At 40.8% G+C, this 20651-nt stretch overlaps 1 protein-coding gene across 2 annotated transcripts in view; it reads right to left on the bottom strand.

Moving 5' to 3' along the window:
- daw1 (dynein assembly factor with WDR repeat domains 1) overlaps positions 1-20651 on the bottom strand; it is a 73299-nt gene that overhangs the window by 25992 nt on the left and 26656 nt on the right. For both annotated transcript variants that reach the window (XM_072254531.1, XM_072254533.1), the window contains exons 7-10: positions 15050-15157; positions 8737-8843; positions 7358-7460; positions 3087-3201 (exon numbers count right to left, since the gene is read on the bottom strand). In XM_072254531.1, the coding sequence (XP_072110632.1) occupies positions 3087-3201; positions 7358-7460; positions 8737-8843; positions 15050-15157 (433 nt within the window). The remainder of the gene's footprint in view (positions 1-3086; positions 3202-7357; positions 7461-8736; positions 8844-15049; positions 15158-20651) is intronic.

The raw sequence follows: 20651 nt of genomic DNA, 5'->3' as shown, positions 1-20651 counted from the left end.
CAACATACCATTTGCCTTCTTGGTAACGTGATATCTTCAAATCAACATTTTTGTGATTCATGCACAAGCATTCCTAAGTCCCTCTATACAACAGCATGCTACAATCTTTCACCATTTAAATAATAATCTGATACTGTAATTTTCCTTGAAAGTGGATGATCTCATATTTACCATCATTTTATTCCTTCTACCAGACCCCCTGCCCCTCCCACTTTTAAATCTCTTACTAACTCTTCCTTCAGTTAGTCCTGACGAAGGGTCTCGGCCTGAAGTGTCGACTGTACCTCTTCCAAGAGATGCTGCCTGGCCTGCTGACTTCCTCCAGCATTTTGTGTGTTGCTTGGATTTCCAGCATCTGTAGATTTTCTCTTATCTATGCATCTTTATCTTATGGATAAGTCTTTTATGCAGCACCTCATCAAAAGCCATCTGGAAATCCAAGTATACGGCATCCACCTGTTCCCTTCTGTCCACTGCGTTCATTATATCCTCAAAGAAATCCAGTAAGTTTGTCAAACAAACTGTCCTTCCTGAATCCATAAACAACAGGAATTCTGCAGATGCTGGAAATTCAAGCAACACACGTCAAAGTTGCTGGTGAATGCAGCAGGCCAGGCAGCATCTCTAGGAAGAGGTACAGTCGACGTTTCAGGCCGAGACCCTTTGTCAGGACTAACTGAAGGAAGAGTTAGTAAGAGATTTCAAAGTGGGAGGGGGAGGGGGAGATCCAAAATGATAGGAGAAGACAGGAGGGGAAGGGATGGAGCCAAGAGCTGGACAGGTGATTGGCAAAAGGGATACGAGAGGATCATGGGACAGGAGGTCCGGGGAGAAAGACTGGGAGTGGGGGCGGGAACCCAGAGTATGGGCAAGGGGTATAGTCAGAGGGACAGAGGGAGAAAAGGGAGAGAGAGAAAGAATGTGTGTATAAAAATAAATAACGGATGGGGTACGAGAGGGAGGTGGGGCATTAGCGGAAGTTGGAGAAGTCGATGTTCATGCCATCAGGTTGGAGGCTACCCAGACGGAATATAAGATGTTGTTCCTCCAACCTGAGTGTGGTTTCATCTTTACAGTAGAGGAGGCCGTGGATAGACATGTCAGAATGGGAATGGGATGTGGAATTAAAATGTGTGGTCACTGGTAGATCCTGCTTTCTCTGGCGTACAGAGCGTAGGTGTTCAGCAAAGCGGTCTCCCAGTCTGCGTTTTTTTTCTCCCTCTGTCCCTCTGACTATACCCCTTGCCCATCCTCTGGGTTCCTCCCCTCCCTTGTCTTTCTCCCCGGACCTCCTGTCCCATGATCCTCTCATATCCCCTTTGCCAATCACCTGTCCAGCTCTTGGCTCCATCTCTCCCCCCACTGTCTTCTCCTATCATTTCAGATCTCCCCCTCCCCCTCCCCCTCCCACTTTCAAATCTCTTACTAACTCTTCCTTCAGTTAGTCCTGACGAAGGGTCTCGGCCTGAAATGTTGACTGTACCTCTTCCTACAGACCTGCCAGGCCTGCTGCATTCACCAGCAACTTTGATATGTGTTGCTTCCTGAATCCATGCTGTGTTTGCCTGATGGAACCACTTTGATTTAGGTGTCTCGTTATTTCTTCCTTTGTAATAATTTCAAGCATTTTCCTAGAGCAGATGGTAAGCTAACTGGCCTATGGTTACCTGCCTTTTGCGTAGATCTTTTTTTTAAACTGTGGCATGATATTTGCTGTAATCCAACCTGCTGGGACCTGCCTAAGAGACAAGAAAATTTTCTGAAATTATCATTAATGCCCCTGCTATAACTTCTGCCATTTTTTCAGTACCGTCAGGTACTGAATTCCATCAGGACTGGGGGTCTTGCCTACGTTTAGGCCCACTAATTTATTCAGCACTACTCTTTTTTGATAGCAACTGTACTGAGGTCCTCGCCTTCCATTACATCCATAACATCTCTCTTTATCATCCTCCATTGGGAAGACCAACAAAAAATAGTTGCTCAAAACTTCTGATATTTCTGTATTACCCGATATTAATTCCCCTTTCTCATCTTCCAGAGGACCTATGTTCACTTTAGCCATCCTTTTCCATTTTATATAATGATGAAAACTTTTACCATCCGTTCTTATATTTTGAGTAATTTACTTTCATAATACATCCTCCCTAGGCTTTCTCCATCCTTACTGTCCTTGCTTTTAAATGGAATATACTTTTTTTTGAATGCTGTGAAATATCTCTTTGAAGGTCTTCCAACATTCCTCAATTGTCCCACCATATAGCCTATGCTCCCAGTCTACGCTAGGTAACCCTTGGATGGATTCTGTGAAGTCTTCCACAAGACTGCCTCAACCAACTTGATTCGTCCAATCTATATGCAAGTTAAAGCCCCATGATAACAGTCATTATTCTTACATACATTAGACATTTTTTGATTTATTGCCTGTGCCTCTGTAATATTATTTGGTGGCCTACAGACAGCTCCCACCAGACTTTCTTCTCCCTTTACTATTCCTAATCACTACCAAGATGGATTCAACGTTCTGCTCTTGGACCTTATATTGCCTCTCACTATCTCCCTGATCTCCCTCTTAAATAAGAGTGTTACCCTACCTCTCTTACCTTCCTGTCTATCCTTTTGCATTATCCTGTTTGCTTTCTAAAATACTTCTCTGCATTTCTTTAGTAAAATAACCTCTTATTCGCTGACTCCACATAAATTCACTATGTTGAAGTACTAATGATGCAAAATCATTAATGTAGACTGACTGCATGTTATATCTGGAAGAATCAAAGGATGCGTCATCACACATTGATTCTGCTCATTGACCAAGGTGTCAACTCAGTACAACAGAACCACTTGAAGTTATATTGATTATTTGATTAATGAATGTCCTGAGGCATATGTTAAAATCTTTGTAAAGGAGAAATTAATTCAAATGTAATAAAAGAATGTTTTCAACAGCTGCTATTATAATAATTGAGTATACTTGAGAGCAATTTTATTAAAAGTGGGGAAAGTCCTACAAACATGGGGACATGCAGCAGGGACAGAAAAGGCACTGTACACAAATAGTCCTTTTTACGGACTGCCAGTAAACCTACCATCAGCCGATGCAGTTGCTATAAGCTGTCCTGTGTAATCAAAGCAAACATCAAGTACTTCATCTTCATGCCCAGACAAAGTTGCTACACACTTCCCACTAACTGCATCCCACATCTGAAATGTAAGATTCAAAGATTCAAAAAACTTTATGGTCATTCTAACCATACATCAGCTCTGCAGGGCAGAATGAGACAGCGTTCCTCAGGGGCAGTGCAATCATAACACAACAAAACACAGCACTAATTAATAAACATAACAATAAATAGTAAAACACATCAATTTAAGCATGTCAAATTAATTCATTTTTTAAAGAGTCCTTTATTGAAATAAAGGCAAAATGACACTAAAAAAAACTCAATAACAGGAAGCTATCAGAGATAATTGGGTACATAAGCTTTTATGCTAGTTAAGATAAATGTGAACAAGCTCAAGTTTACAGAGGTAGGAAACTAACCAAATCCGTAGATGTGTGAGGATTGCAGTAAAAGATAAGAATAGACAGGTATGCAGGTGGGCAATATTATGGAGATGGATGAAGACTATCTTGGTAATGAAGAGAATATATGTAGTTCAATCATCAAGTGTAAGACACTTGGCAGTGCGGAGGATCAGAGGAATCTTGGGGTCTGAGTCCATAGGACACTCAAAGCTGCTGCACAGGTTGACTCTGTGGTTAAAAAAGTATACCCCTGGGAGCACAGTGCACAGTTCTGGTCACCTCACTACAGGAAGGATGTGGAAATTATAGAAAGGGTGCAGATGAGATATTCAAGGGGTGATTGATAAGTTCGTGGCCTAAGGTAGACGGAGTCAATTTCAGAAAACTTAGCACATTTATTTTTCAACATAGTCCCCTCCTACATTTACACACTTAGTCCAGCGATCGTGGAGCATACGGATCTTGGACCTCCAGAAAGTGTTCACAGCAGAGGTGATTGATAAGTTTGTGGCCTAAGGTAGAGGGAGATGAGTTATACAACTCTTGTTACATGCACATGCAGATCAACTCTTTGAGTGATTATGCAGAAAGTTTGAAGTTAATAACTCATCAGGGGTAATTGATAAGTTCGTGACCTAAGGTAGAATGAGATAAGTTATTAACTTCTAACTTTCTGCATAATCACTCAAAGAGTTGATCTGCATGTGCATGTAACGAGAGCTGTATAACTCATCTCCTTCTACCTTAAGCCACAAACTTACAAATCACCCATCGTACAAGGATGCTGCCTGGACTGGGGAGTATGCCTTATGAGAATAGGTTGAGTGAATTCGGCCTTTTCTCCTTGGAGCGGCGGAGGATGAGAGGTGACCTGATAGAGGTGTATAAGATGATGAGAGGCATTAATCACGTGGATAGTCAGAGGCTTTTTCCCAGGACTGAAATGACTAGCACAAGAGGGCACAGTTTTAAGGTGCTTGGAAGCAGGTACAAAGGAGATGTCAGGGGTAAGTTTCTTTACACAGAGAATGGTGAGTGCGTGGAATGAGCTGCCAGCAGTGGTGGTGGAGGCGGAAGCGATAGGGTCTTTTACGAGATTCCTCGATAGGTACATGGAGCTTAGAAAAATAGAGGGCTATGGGTAACCCCTTAGGTAATTTCTAAGGCAAGTACATGCTCGGCATTGTGGGCACTGTATTGTGCTGTAGGTTTTCTATGTTTCTATGTCATTTGGGAGAGTCATTAACAAAAGAATGGAATTGGTTTGAGAATCAAAGTCAAGTATTTATTATTGGGAAATAATATCTGCTTATTCATTAGTAAATGTAGGAGAAGCAGTGTCAAAAATATGCCCATATGGAGGATCCTTAATAGGTAGCACTGAGGTGGAGCTGGAGATGTGTTTTCAAATAATGATGCTCAAACTAAATTGTGGAATTGTCTGTTCATTACCTTGTCTAAATACAATTTTAAATATTAAAATAGTAAAATCTCAATAGCAAGAATATTCCTACCAATGTCTTAGTAAATGACTTGCTTTGCAACTTCTGCCCCTTACAGGCTAGAAATAAAATTATAACCCCATTAGACAACAGGAGCCAAAAATTAAGACATTGGCAATGCTCACATTTCTCGAAGTTATATAGCTAGACTTCCATTTTCAATTTCATTTCTTAATTTTAAAATTGAGGCCAGATGAAATATAAAATAAAAGCAAGCAATTTAATAAAAACAACACACATCAAAGTTGCTGGTGAACACAGCAGGCCAGGCAGCATCTGTAGGAAGAGGTGCAGTCGACGTTTCAGGCCGAGACCCTTCGTCAGGACTAACTGAAGGAAGAGTGAGTAAGGGATTTGAAAGTTGGAGGGGGAGGGGGAGATCCAAAATGATAGGAGAAGACAGGAGGGGGAGGGATGGAGCCAAGAGCTGGACAGGTGATTGGCAAAGGGGATATTAGAGGATCATGGGACAGGAGGCTCCGGGAGAAAGACAAGGGGGGGGGGACCCAGAGGATGGGCAAGAGGTATATTCAGAGGGACAGAGGGAGAAAAAGGAGAGTGAGAGAAAGAATGTGTACATAAAAATAAGTAACAGATGGGATACGAGGGGGAGGTGGGGCTTAGCGGAAGTTAGAGAAGTCGATGTTCATGCCATCAGGTTGGAGGCTACCCAGACGGAATATAAGATGTTGTTCCTCCAACCTGAGTGTGGCTTCATCTTTACAGTAGAGGAGGCCGTGGATAGACATGTCAGAATGGGAATGGAATGTGGAAATAAAATGTGTGGCCACTTCCCTCCCCTTTCTAGATCTTTCTGTCTCTGTCTCTGGAGACAGCTTATCCACTGATGTCTACTATAAGCCTACTGACTCTCACAGCTATCTGGACTATTCCTCTTCTCACCCTGTCTCTTGCAAAAACGCCATCCCCTTCTCGCAATTCCTCCGTCTCCGCCGCATCTGCTCTCAAGATGAGGCTTTTCATTCTAGGATGAGGGAGATGTCTTCCTTTTTTAAAGAAAGGGGCTTCCCTTCCTCCACTATCAACTCTGCTCTTAAATGCATCTCCCCCATTTCACGTACATCTGCTCTCACTCCATCCTCCCGCCACCCCACTAGGAATAGGGTTCCCCTGGTCCTCAACTACCACCCCACCAGCCTCCGGGTCCAACATATTATTCTCCGTAACTTCCGCCACCTCCAACGGGATCCCACCACTAAGCACATCTTTCCCTCCCCCCCCCCTGCATTCCGCAGGGATCGCTCCCTACACAACTCCCTTGTCCATTCGTCCCCCCCATCCCTCCCCACTGATCTCCCTCCTGGCACTTATCCATGTAAGCAGAACAAGTGCTACACATGCCCTTACACTTCCTCCCTTACCACCATTCAGGGCCCCAGACAGTCCTTCCAGGTGAGGCAACACTTCACCTGTGAGACGGCTGGGGTGATATACTGCGTCCGGTGCTCCCAATGTGGCCTTTTATATATTGGCGAGACCCGACGCAGACTGGGAGACCGCTTTGCTGAACATCTACGCTCTGTCCGCCAGAGAAAGCAAGATCTCCCAGTGGCCACACATTTTAATTCCACATCCCATTCCCACTCTGACATGTCTATCCACGGCCTCCTCTACTGTAAAGATGAAGCCACACTCAGGTTGGAGGAACAACACCTTATATTCCGTCTGGGTAGCCTCCAACCTGATGGCATGAACATCGACTTCTCTAACTTCCGCTAGGCCCCACCTCCCCCTCGTACCCCATCTGTTACTTATTTTTATGCACACATTCTTTCTCTCACTCTCCTTTTTCTCCCCCTTTCCCTCTGAATATACCTCTTGCCCATCCACTGGGTCCCCCCCCCTTGTCTTTCTTCCCGGACCTCCTGTCCCATGATCCTCTCGTATCCCCTTTTGCCAATCACCTGTCCAGCTCTTGGCTCCATCCCTCCCCCTCCTGTCTTCTCCTATCATTTTGGATCTCCCCCTCCCCCTCCAACTTTCAAATCCCTTACTCACTCTTCCTTCAGTTAGTCCTGACGAAGGGTCTCGGCCTGAAACGTCGACTGAACCTCTTCCTACAGACGCTGCCTGGCCTGCTGCGTTCACCAGCAACTTTGATGTGTGTTGCTTGAATTTCCAGCATCTGCAGAATTCCTGTTGTTTGCAATTTAATAAAAAGCTATCTTCCAGAACAGCAGTGACAAATAATGTTAATATTGAGCTATTTCACTCTGAAATTCCAGTCTGATTGAAGCCTGCATTTCTAATTATTTAAAGGTTACAGAAATTTATACAGTATGATGGCATAATTTAGTGTAAAACTCACTGTGCAAGTTTTGTCCATTGATCCAGTAGCGATGAGTGAACAGTCCCAATTAAACTGTGCACTGCTGATCTCTCCTCGATGCCCAATTAGGGTATGCATTCTCCTAATGGACAACAAAATTAAAAATAATTAAAAATCAAAAATAACAAGTTCATATTTCCAACTATTATGCAAACAAAGTTTATTTTCCAACTGCTCCTACATTTGGAATTGAGAATGAAGTACAAATAAGAGTTCATACTCTTCCATTTCTAGGTAGGTGAAGAAACTCCAGAATATTGCGTAGAAATTATTTCTCACTTATACAGCCGCTGATTGGTGCAAGCATCACATACTAACCACTCTTTAACCAGATGCCTTCTATGGGATTATTTAGAAGAGGCATGAATTTATCTGGTATTTTCAGTTGGTCCAAGCTGTCTTGACATTTTCCAGGTAGGCTCTGCTCATCATCCTTCCTTCTGAGAGCCTAGGTTCTAGAGCACCAACCCCTCTATTCACGCTCATCCCAACACTTAAGCCTAATTCTCTCCCTGATCAATTTTCCTGAATCTTCTCTAATATCCACACATGGTTATCTCTCAGCACCTGCACTTTCAACCAAAAAGCCACTGCTGTATTTACTTACTTCACATTACCCCCTCCTCAATGGAAGGAGTTCAAGCACAAGGAGGTCTTTGTGTGAGATTTAGTATATAAGGCTTCTTCTAATTCATACAACACTTTGGGCCTTGTGTGCATGGAACAATAGTTTTACAGAATATCACACACATCTGACAAGGGACCTACCATACAAAACCACTTTAATATATGTCTAAGAGTGCTTTAAAATCTCCAAGGCTATGATTTGAACAGTAGTTCATCTCATGTTCAGAAATAAAGAACATACAGTTCTAAAGTGTTTTTCATAGCTTCATAATATTTTTACGAAAGCATTGAAGTTTAATCATTGCTGAAATATAGAAAAGACAGCAAATGATGTATAGATTTGTAAAGCCATGGTATATTTGATGAATTCTACTCTTTACACAACTGGAATATTGTGAATACTGTATAGGCACTCAGTGTATTTTTCCAGAGCTACTTGATGAGATTTCAAATATCAATCCACATATTATTAAAAAGAAAATAGCAAAAATAACAAAATGATCAAAAGAAGAAAAAAATATTAAGTGAGAAAAGCAGAGATAAATGGAATGTGAACATTATTATGTTATTGGGTATGTGCTGTACAACATTTTCCCCTGTATTTTATAATATTTTGCATCTTTGTACAAACTAAATTGAGAATGCTCAAATTTGTATGGATCTTCCAAAGGATATTTAAAATCACATCATTAAAAATTGGGCTGAAACATTAAGCAAAGTAACTTACACACCTGCCAGATCCCACATCCCACACAGAAACTGTATGGTCAAAGGAGCCTGTGATAATCTTATCTCCTGTTGTATTAAATGACAAAGAAATGATTTCAGCTGAATGACCCTGAAAGAAAGAAATAAACTCATCAGAAAGGGACAACCTGAAATTAAGTTGTTAGTTGTTCACTTAACAAGTGAAGTTTTAGTCTAAAGAACAGAAGGAAGAACCAACAGAGCCATATGAACATACACATAGTTATTTGATTTAGGAGTAAGAATAGGTCATTCTGTCCCTCAAGACTATTCCACCACTTAACAAGAGCTAAATTGACCTTCAAATTGAAACCCTTGTTCACCTGTGGCAACATTTTATCTTGTTTTCAACAATAATCTGTTTACCTCTGTTTTAAAAGACATTCCGGAGCTCTACCTCTACCACTCTTTGAGGATGTGAGTTCCAAGTACCCATAACCATTAGAAGAAAATGCACTTTCTCTCCATTTTAAATGGGTGATCCTTACTTTTAAACAGTGAGTTCTAAATTAGGCCATAGGAAACATCATATCCATTTCCACTCTGTTGAGACCCATCAGTATATTGTATGTTTCAGAAAAAGTCCCCTCTAGTTCTTGTAAACCCTAGCAAGCGCAAGTATAGTCTTTATAACCATTCCCTCTAATGCAACCCTTTATTCCAAATATTTGTCTATAAATCTTCTCTGAACTTCTTCCAACACATCTCCTTCCTTAAGACCAGTACTCCACATAGTACTACAGATGCGAAATCACCAATCCCCTAATGCTCTATCTCACTGAAGCATAACCTCATATTTTCTATATTCAATTCCCCCTTAAAATAAAGAATGCATTTCATTAGCTTTTCTAATTACTTGTTGTACATGCAGACCAAGCTTTTGCAAAATAATCTCCAGAACATCTTCGAAACTTTGCATCTCAGACTTGTGTGATTTCTCATTATAAAACCGTAAGACCATAAGAGATACAACAGACTTAAGCCATTTGGCCCATCGAGTCTGCTCTGCCATTTCATCATGGCTGATCCATGATCCCTCTCAACCCCATTCTTCTGCCTTCTCCCCATAACCTTTCATGTCCTGACTAATCCTATCAACCTCCACTTTAAATACACCCTCCACAGTTGAATGTGGCAACAAATACCACAGATTCACCATGCTCTAGCTAAAAATATTCCTCCTCATCTCCATTCTTAATGGATGTTCCTCTATTCCAGGGGCTTCCAACCTTTTTATGCCATGAACCCCTATTCTATTCTAAGGCTGTTCCCTCCGAGTGAAGACTCCCCTACATCCTCTCCACATCCACTATCTATGCTTTTCAATGTTCAACAGGTTTCAATGAGATCCCATAGCCATCAAGTACTCTTCAGGTGTTAACCCTTTCATTCCCAGAATCATTCTCATGAACATCCTCTGAACCATCTCCAATATCAGCACAGCCTTTCTTAGATAAGGGTCTCAAAACTGCTCACAATATTCTAAGTGAGTCCTCATTAATGCCTTATAAAGCCTCAGCATTATATCCTTGATTTTATATTCTAGACTCTAGAAATGAATGCTAACATTGCATTTGCCTTCATCACCACCTGCAAGTTAACCTGCAGAGAACCCTGCATGTGGACTCCCAAGTCCTTTTGCACCTCAGATTTTTAAATTTTCTGCCCAATTAGAAAACGGTGTACGTTTTTGTTCCTTCTACCAAAAATGCATGACCATACAATTCATAACATCGTATTCCATCTGCCACTTCTTTGCCCTTTCACCTAATCAGTCCAAGTCCTACTGCAACCTCCCTACTTCCTCAACCCTACCTGCCCCACTACCTATCTTCATATCATCCACAAACCTGGCCACAAAGCCATCAAATAATTGACACATAATGTAAAAAAAAGCAGTCCCAACACAGACCCCTGCAGAACACAACTAGTCACCGTCAGCCAACCGGAAAAGGCATCCTTTATTTCCATTCTGTATCTCCTGTCAATCAGCCAATCATTTATCCATGCCAGTATCTTTCTTGTAGTATCATGGGCTCTTATCTTGTTAAGCAGCCTTATGTGCAGGACCTTGTCAAAGGCCTTCTGAAAATCCAAATACACAACATCCACCGATTCTCCTTTGTCTATTCTACTTGTTATTTCCTCAAATAATTCCAATGGATTTGTCAGGCAAGGTTTTCCCTTAAGGAAATCATACTGACTTTAGCCTTTTGTATCATGTGCCTCCAAGTACTCTGATACCCCATCCTTAACAATCGACTCCAACATCTTCCCAACCACGGCAGTCAGCGTAACTGCTCTATAATTTCTTTTCTTCTGTCTCCTCCCTTCTTGAAGAGTGGAGAAACATTTGCAATTTTCCAGCCCTCCGGTATCAGGCCAGAATTTAGTGATGCCTCCACAATCTCCCAGTCACCTGTTTCAGAATCCTGGGGTGTAGTCCATCTGGTCCAGGTGACTTATCCAGCTTCAGAACTTTCACCTTCCCAAGCACCTTCTCCCTATTGCACTCACTTTTGCCCTCCAGCATACAGCTAGTGTCTTCCACAGTGAAGACAGATGCAAGATATTAATTTAGTTCTCTACCACTTGTTTCTCCACCATTATTGGGATAGAATTCTATGTTTTTCATTTTACACTAAAATGGACAATTTCAAAATTTCCCACATTGTGTTCAATGTGCCAGATCTTATTCCCATTCTATTAATTTAGATTATATCCCTTTACAGTCCCCTTATTTCTTCTTCACAATTCGTTTTCCTATCTGACTGTTTTCTTCTGCATATTTAGCAATCAAACTGCTGCTGCCTTCCCCACCAGTTATAGGAGTAGCTAAAAGTTAATACCATAGCTCCAATCCTTGTGACACATGGCCCTCAAAATCTTCATTGCCAGAAAAAAATCCATTTAAACCTGCCTCCTATTTCCTTTTAGTCAGCCAGTCTTCTATCCGGGTCAATTTGTTATCTCTTATGCTTGTGCTTTTATCTTCCACATATTCTGAGAAGGTAAGCACAATACAAGAACACAAAAACCAAAAAAAAAAAATAGGAGCAGAAGCAGGCCACCAAGTTCCTCAAGCCTACCTTGCCAGTCAGTATGACCATGGGTACCTATGCTAGGTTCAGCTCCTCTTCTTATGCCATGTTTTCCACAACCCTCAATTCCTCAATCTTTCAATTACTCATATATCTCCACTGTAAATATTATGTATCTCCACTGCAAACATATTGATGTTACTAGAAAGAATGCAAGACAGCGGCTATATTTTATCAGGAATTTGAGGAAATTGGGTTTGTCCACCTAAAACGCTAAAAATCTTCTACAGATGTACCATGGAGAGCATTCTGATTGTCTGCATCACCATCTGGCATGAGGGAGCAACTGCACAAGACATTCTCAAAGAGCTGTGCCTCAGGAAGGCAGCGACCATCATTCAGGACACCCACCATCCAGGACATGCCCTCTTCTCACTGTTACCATCAGAAAGGAGGTACAGACGCCTGAAGGCACACACTCAGGGATTCAGGAACAGCTTGTTTCCCTCTGCCATCCAATTTCTAAATGGACACTGAACCCACGAACACTACCTCACTACTTATTATTTCTGTTTTTGCACTACTTATTTAACGATTTAATTTACACACACACACACACACACACACATACATAGTGTAATTCAGTTTTTTGTATGTATTGTATTGTATTGTACTGCTGCCACAAAGTTAACAAACTTCACAACATGTGCCAGAGATATTAAACCTGATTCTGATTACTCACCACCAGTGAATCAGAGAATTCCTAATATTCACTCTGTCATCCCTTATGGGATTTATATATCAAGCTCCTTTAGGAGTAAATCTTCTAAGCGCCAAGCAATGCAGACTGAAACGGACTAGCTTCTCTTGATAGAACAGCTCTTTCATCCCAAGAACTGACCTGGTCACTCTTATCTGAACTGCCTCTAATGCCACTATATCCGTTTTTTGTAAGGAGACAAAGATTTGGACAGTATTCCAGGTGTGCTCTCACTAGCATCCTGCACACCACAACAAAACCTCCAAATATTCAACTCTAAATCCTTCATAAAAAATGCCTTCTCAACTCTTTGTGGACCTGCATAGTAACATTGTAATTTATGCTTCGGAACACCTGGAATCATCACAACTTCACTCATTTACCATCTTTCTCCATTTGGATAAGCATCTGCCTTTTCACTCCTCTTACCAGAGCGCATGCTCTCATACCTCCGCACATTAAATTCCATTTAGTAGTTTTCTATAACATTTTTCAAAATCACAATGGCTTTGTCACAACATATTCTTCCATCTAACTTCATATCAGCAGCAAACTTGGAAACCTTGCACTTCATTCCCTCCTCCATGTCATTAATGTAAATGGTGACTAATAGATAAAAAAAAATCCCTATGGTAAACAATAGAGAGCCAGGAACTAATCTCTGGGTTAGCCCACCAGTTACATTCTTCCAGGAGTCCATTTATTCCAACAGTTTCCTGTGTGTCCGCCAGTTTTCAAGAAATATATCACTTGCGTCCCCTTAATCCATAGCATATAGTATACTACTACTTCAAAGAATTTGTGTTGGGCACATGGCCAAGTGGCTAAGGTGTTCATCTAATGATTTGAAAGTCACTAGTTCGAGCCTCAGCTGTGGCAACGTGTTTGTGTCCTTGAGCAAGGCACTTAATCACATATTGCTCTAGTCTGTGCAAGGAGTGGCGCCCCACACAGACTTCCAATCTGCGCCTTGTAAGGCATGAAAATGCCTGACGCAGGCCTCTCATGGTCTGAGTCGACGTTCCCTCCCTCAAAGAATTGCAACAAATTGGTAAAGTCTTGTTGACTTTGCTTCCTCTAATTTTGAAACTTTGATTTACCACATCTTTGCAAGCTTGATTCATTACCTCTATTATTTAGCATAAAGTCCACTCTTCTTCACTAGTAGTATGGCTCAATAAGATACTAGTCCAGCATGGATTAAACACTAATATATGTAAAGGAAAAGCAAAGTACTGAAAATGCCAGAAATCTGAAATAAAACATAAAATGTTGGAGATGTTCAGGAGGTCAGACTGCTCTTGTAGGCTCCACAATTGCAGCTTGGCCTGATAAGTACTTCTAGCATTTTCTGTTTTACTACTGGCAACAAATTAGTTTCAACACTGAAATTATCCTGGCAACTAATCTCTTCACAGTTATGATCCACAGAGTGTTGGGGGTGGTGGATGAAGCAAAATGGAGGGTTATGGGCTATGTAAGAGGGAAGGAGTAAGTTGATCTTAGAATAAGTTAATAGTCTGGCACAACATTTTGAGCTGAAGGGCCTGTACTGTGCTGTACTGCACTGCAAGCACGTAAGCAGCTTATAGTGCTGCTAGTTGAGAGGTACACATTGACCTCAACAACAATATAATTTCCTATACTTTTATGAATAGTGCAGTGGGAGCCTGATTAAATCTAAGCCACTTTATTGAAAGTCTCATTGAAACGATAGTAGCAACAATGCCAAAAATTTTCTATGCAACACTGAAAAATACATAAACGCTCAAGTCTTTAAAGTGCACTTGAAACACAACCTTTCCACTCAGAATCAATAGTCATGACCAGGACCTCACAAGAATCCTGTTGACAAGAAGTGGCAATGTCACCTTGGTCTAATTTGAATTATCACTCCAGTAGATCCAGAAGAATCTACTGGATAATCAGTTAAACAGAAAAGAGATAAAAATTCATGTTGGTATATCAGAGAGAACCGCTGATTATATGTATTATCTGTAACTAAAGGTAATATAATAAAACAATCTTAGGTTTAGTGAATTTCTGAAAAAAATTCACATTTTTGAAAATAAATGACTCATATTCATTTACATATTGGTTGAAATTCTTAGAAAACAAGTTATTACTAATCTCATTCACATCTATCTGCCACAACGCAAATGCACAATACAATTTTGGCAATTAATATTCATGGATTACAAAACTAGCTGTCAAAATGAACAAAAAATGATAACAAAATGAAAAATAAAAGCAAAAAATGTTGGAAATATTCAGCAGATCACGACATATCTATTGGCATCTCTTCCTACAGAATAGCCTCACCTACTGATTACTTCTTGCATTTTCAGTTTTTATTTAGATTTCTAGCATCTGTCACTGATTTCATTTTCAAACTTAAAGTACAAACATGCTTCTCATCTAATATTTTCAGGTGAGATAACTTCAAGATACTTAAGCAGAAAAGAAGCATTTGTGGGAAAAAAAAATTGTACATACTGTCAGGGTAACAGATTCTTCTCCAGACTGTACGTCCCAGAGCTTTGCTGTAGTATCCATACTGCCAGTGGCCACCAGAGAACTTTGAGGATTAAATGATAAACATACCTAGATTGGGTTTAAAATTAAAGTCAAAAAGTAAAACACTGGAAAAAACTTGTCATTTTGTCATTTTATAGTTATTTTCCTTTCCATACAATTCATGCTTTTCAAACAGATTTTCAAATCGGTCCTTGTGGTTGCTGACAGCCAATGTAGCACAATACACTCAGTGGCCACTTTATTAGGTACAGCTGCTCGTACACCTGTTTTGAGTACAGGAGCAGGGAGGTACTACTGTAGTTGTACAAGGCCTTGGTGAGACCACACCTGGAGTATTGTGTGCAATTCTGGTCCCCTAATCTGAGGAAAGACATTCTTGCCATAGAGAGAGTACAAAGAATGTTCACCAGATTGATTCCTGGGATGGCAGGACTTTCATATGATGAAAGACTGGATCGACTAAGCTTATACTCTCTGGAATTTAGAAGACTGAGGGGGGGATCTTATTGAAATGTATAAAATTCTAAAGGGATTGCACAGGCTAGTTGTAGGAAGATTGTTCCCGATATTGGGGAAGTCCAGAACGAGAGGTCACAGTTTGAGGATAAAGGGGAAGCCTTTTAGGACTGAGATTAGGAAAAACTTCTTCACACAGAGAGTGGTGAATCTGTGGAATTCTCTGCCACAGGAAACAGTTGAGGCTAGTTCATTGGCTATATTTAAGAGGGAGTTAGATATGGCCCTTGTGGCTAAAGGGATCGGGAGTATAGAGAGAAGGCAGGTACAGGGTTCTGAGTTGGATGATCAGCCTTGATCATATTGAATGGCGGTGCAGGCTCAAAGGGCCGAATGGCCTACTCCTGCACCTATTTTCTATGTTAATACAAATATCTAATCAGCCAATCATGTGGCAGCAACTCAATGCATAAAAGCATGCAGACATGGTCAAGAGGTTTAAATGTTGTCCATAACGTGGAAGAATCATGATCTCAGTGACAGTGACTGTGGAATGATTGTTGGTGCCAGACAGATGGTTTGAATATCCCAGAAACTGCTGACCTCCTGGGATTTTCACGGACAACAGTGTCTAGAGTTTACAGAAAAAGTTGTGAGAAAACAAAATAACATCCTGTGGGTGGCAGTTCTGTGGACAAGAATGCCTGGTTAATGAGAGAGGTCGAAGGAGAATGGCCAGACAGGTTGAAGCAGACAAGAAAATGATGGTAACTCAAGTAAACATGTGTTACACCAGTGGTGTACAGAAGAACATCTCTGTATGCACAACTCATCAAACCTTGAAGTGGATGGGCTACAGCAGCAGAAGATCATGAACATACACTCAGTAACTGTATAGTCTATGTATATAGTCGGTTTTACAATAGAAAACCATGATCCAAATGCAAAAGAATAAACCCACAAAGTACATTTACATTCCTTATTTATTAATAAAGATATATAAAAGTATGTTGCACAATACTAAAAACTCAGAATAAGAACTCAAAGGAAAAAGTTGATGCCACAATAAAGTGACCTGCAAATAAGCATGGAAGGATGGAAAATCAAGACATAATAGTTCACAGCAGGACTCCTCACCCAATTCTGGCTTCACAGTGAAATGCTATTGAAATGGGATTCTGAATTAAGTCTATTTTTTTCAGTACATGTAAAAATTAAGTCCACTATTGTGCATTACAAAGCAAGGTTATAATCAAGCAATAAATAAATTAATCTGTATCTTTTAAGGTATAATTTTGTAACCTGAAATATCCTGGATTAACAAGCCGTTTTTGTTTTGTATAGAATACCACTATAAAAATATGCAATATATAGAATCACATCTGAAAACTATCAAACCTGAATTCCAGAATCCAATAACTATTTTAAAGGATCAAAAATGAATAGTCACTGCCTGCCACTGTTTGTTTCTCTTTGTTTCCTATTGGCCAACCAGTTGTCTTGTTTACTCTTATTTTATACATAAGTACTCTATGTACTCTTATTTTATACGTAAGTATCTTATGTGGGACATTATGGAAAGCTTTCCTAAAGTCCAAATATGCTACCTTCCACTGTTCCTACCTTTTCCATCCATCTATTCTGTTAGTTACAATATGACAAGTTAGTCTTGCGAGACCATGGATCGGCGCCTGGAAAGTCTTCACTGGGCAAGGTTGTATGGAAGAGCAGCAGTTGCCCATGCTGCAAGTCTCCCCTCTCCATGACACCAATGTTGTCCAAGGGAAGGGCATTAGGACCCATACAGCTTGGTACCAGTGTCGTCGCAGAGCAATGTGTGATTAAGTGCCTTGCTCAAGGACACAACACGTTCCCTCGGCTGGGGCTCGAACTCACAACCTTCAGGTCACTAGTCCAATGCCTTAACCACTTGGCCACATGTCCACAATATGACAATTACATGGCATACTTGTTAATATTTTGCTCATGGACCCATCTCACTAGCTACTGAACAACCTTTAAAGAAAAATGCTCTATTCAGATCCAAACAAGGGGCCAGAAAGCCTGAAGAACAAGGATTCACTGAACACCAGATGCCTGGGTGGTAAATAATGTGTGCGCACAGTCAGCCATTGGAAGATCTGTGACTGGAGTGTGGAGAGATGAATTAAAGCAGGGGTTCCCAACCTGGGGGCCATGGATCCTCTTCCTTAATGGTATTGATCCATGGCATAAAAAAGGTTGTGAACGTCTGAAGTAATGGATTGGTATCTGGGAGCAATGAATCAGAACAGGGCTCAGAACTTTGGTATCTCCATTGGTTGTGCTGGATGGTTAAATGAACAGAATCATCAAGAGTTCAGAATGCTGGTTAATTAAACAGCATTGATCACAGTAGGTCGTTTGGTACCTGGTGGAAGGATGCAAGGTTAAAAGAAGAGTATGACACTGACATTAGAGATGCCCTGTCCACTGCTGCTCTATGAATACATATTTTTGGAGTGACTAACAATGAACAGTCCCATAGCAAAATGTTCCAATTGTTCAATTTTTCTCCATGGATGTCTAGTGCCTCTACACTTCTATCCCTCATCAGGAAGGCCTTAAAGCTCTCTGCTTCTTACTCAATAAAAGAATAAACAAGTTCTCCTCCACCAACACCCTCCTCCATCTGGCAGAAATAGTCCCTCATCCTCAACAATTTTTCCACCGGCTACTCCCACTTTCTCTAGACTCGAGGGGCAGCGATGGGCCCCAGCTATGCCTGCCTTTTTGCCAGCTACGTAGAACAATCCATGTTCCAAGTATTTCCCAGTAATGCTGTCCTGTTTCTACTCTGTCTCCTATAAAAATGTTATTTCTTTGTCCCGACCTCATCTGTTCCCAGGATGAGGTTTTCCTTTCCAGAACATCTTTCTTAATAGAATGGAGTTTCCCTTTCTCCACCATTGATGCTGCCCTCACTTGTTTCTCCTCCATTTCCCAAACACCCACGTTCACACCAGCTTCCTGGCTTAACAATGATAGAGTTCCTCTTGTTCTTACCTACCACCCAATGAGTCTCCGCATCCAACACATCATTTTCTGCAAGTTCCACCATCTCCAAAGGGATCCTACCTCCAAACATATCTTTACCTCCCCCTCTCTCCACTTTCCATAGGGATCGCTCCCTCAATGATTCCCTTTCCGTTCATCCCTCCCCACCAATCTCACTCCCAGCACTTATCCCTGCAAGCAGCCAAAATGCTACACCTGCCCATTCACCTCCTCCCTCACCTCCATTCAGGGCCCCAAACAGTCATTCCAAATGAGGCAACACTTCACCTGCGAATCTGCTGGGGTCATCTATTGTGTCTGGTGCTCCCGATGCAGCCCCCTCTATATTGGTGAGACCAGTCGTAAGTTGAGGGACTTCTGCTCTATCTCCCAAAAGCAGAACTTGCCGATGGCTAATCATTTTAATTCCTATTCCCATTGCAACATGTCAGTCCATGGTCTCCTCATGTACTACAATGAGACTAACCCTTAGGGTGGAAGAGCAACAACTTATATTCTGTCTGGGTAGCCTCCTGTGTAATAGCATGAATGTCGGTTTCACCTTCCGGTAAAAAAAATTTCCTCCCCCCTCCCCTCTTCTTCTTTTCCCCACTCTGGCCTCTTACCTCTTTTCACCTGCCTGTCACATCCCTAGGTCTCCTCCTCTTTCTCTTTCTCCTATAGTCCACTCTCCTCTCCTGTCAAATCCCTTCCTCACCAGCCCTTTAGCTTCCTACCCACCTGGCTTCACCTATCACCTTCTAGCTATCTTCCTTCCCCTTCCTCCCACCTTTTTATTCTGGTGCCTTCTGTCTTCCTTTCCAGTCCCAAAGAAGGGTCTCGGCCCGAAACATCGACTGTTAATTCATTTCCATAGTTGCTACCTGACCTGCTGAATTCTTCCAGCATTTTGTATGTGGTGGTTTGGATTTGCAGTATCTGCAGAATTTCTCATGTTTATAACCTGTCCCAATTTCCTGAATAATACTATTTACATCAGAAATTTGCAGAATGACACAAAATAACCCAGAAACAGTCATTACGGAGGTTCCCTTCAGGAAAAGTACCTGTTCAATCACATAGCAGTGAAATAAACATCACTATGTGAATAAAATTGCAGGGATGTGTTTCAACTGAAGATGGTACTACTGTCTGCTGGAATATTGTTTCCAGGAGCCCATCACCAATGGCTATTACTCATATGTGAGACTACCACGACTAAGGAATTTACAGGATGCCTTTTATCACTTTTCACAAAAAGAGAAGAGATCAAAACATTACTAACACAGGAATTTCAAAATAGTACCAGAATTTAATGGATTTGATGATATTTCTAAGGAAAACTAAACAGAATGTAAGACAGATAAAATTTCCAGATTTCAATCTGAATCTGTTAAGGGAAATGTGAATAAACTATACCTGCATTAATCCTTAGTTTCTTTGGGTGAAAAAAACAAAAAAAATCATAACCCACTTTTTAAGTGAAAGAGGGAGAAACCAGGTAAATGTAAGTTTACTAACTTAACATTGGATTGGGAAAGTTACTGGAATTAGTCATTAAAGACAAGGTATGAGTTGATCAGGAAGAGGCATTGGTGTAGAAATTTATCTTCCATTGGATTTGTGAAATGTACCAAATGAGTTCATAAAATGATTGTAGTACAGTCTACCAAGAACCATTCCAATTATGGGTGTGACTGAAAGAGTATTCCAGTTCACCATACTTGATAGAAGTGATTGACAAAATAAAAGCACAATTCAATCTAGCCTTCAAACATATGATGGTACTTAAAAGGCAGACGGGAATAAGAGAATTTATCTCATTGGTAGGATATAAAACATAATGTTCCTTTGGAAACTGTATTGAGATGCATCAGAATCATTTTCTTTTAGGATTAATCAATAAGTAATAACTTCATTATTAAGAATCATATGTAACAAAAGGAAAATACAATACATTATTAGTGATATAAGCAGAAATGTAGACATATAGTGGTAAGTTATCACAAATCTGTGACAATTGTAGACATTCTAGAATTGTAAAGCAAATCAAATTTTAATGCATGGA

The sequence above is a fragment of the Mobula birostris genome, chromosome 4 (assembly GCF_030028105.1).
Source record: "Mobula birostris isolate sMobBir1 chromosome 4, sMobBir1.hap1, whole genome shotgun sequence".
In the NCBI taxonomy this organism is placed as follows: domain Eukaryota; kingdom Metazoa; phylum Chordata; class Chondrichthyes; order Myliobatiformes; family Myliobatidae; genus Mobula; species Mobula birostris.
The sequence above is the reverse complement of the archived record's forward strand: the minus strand, read 5'-3'. Positions and strand labels throughout refer to the sequence as shown.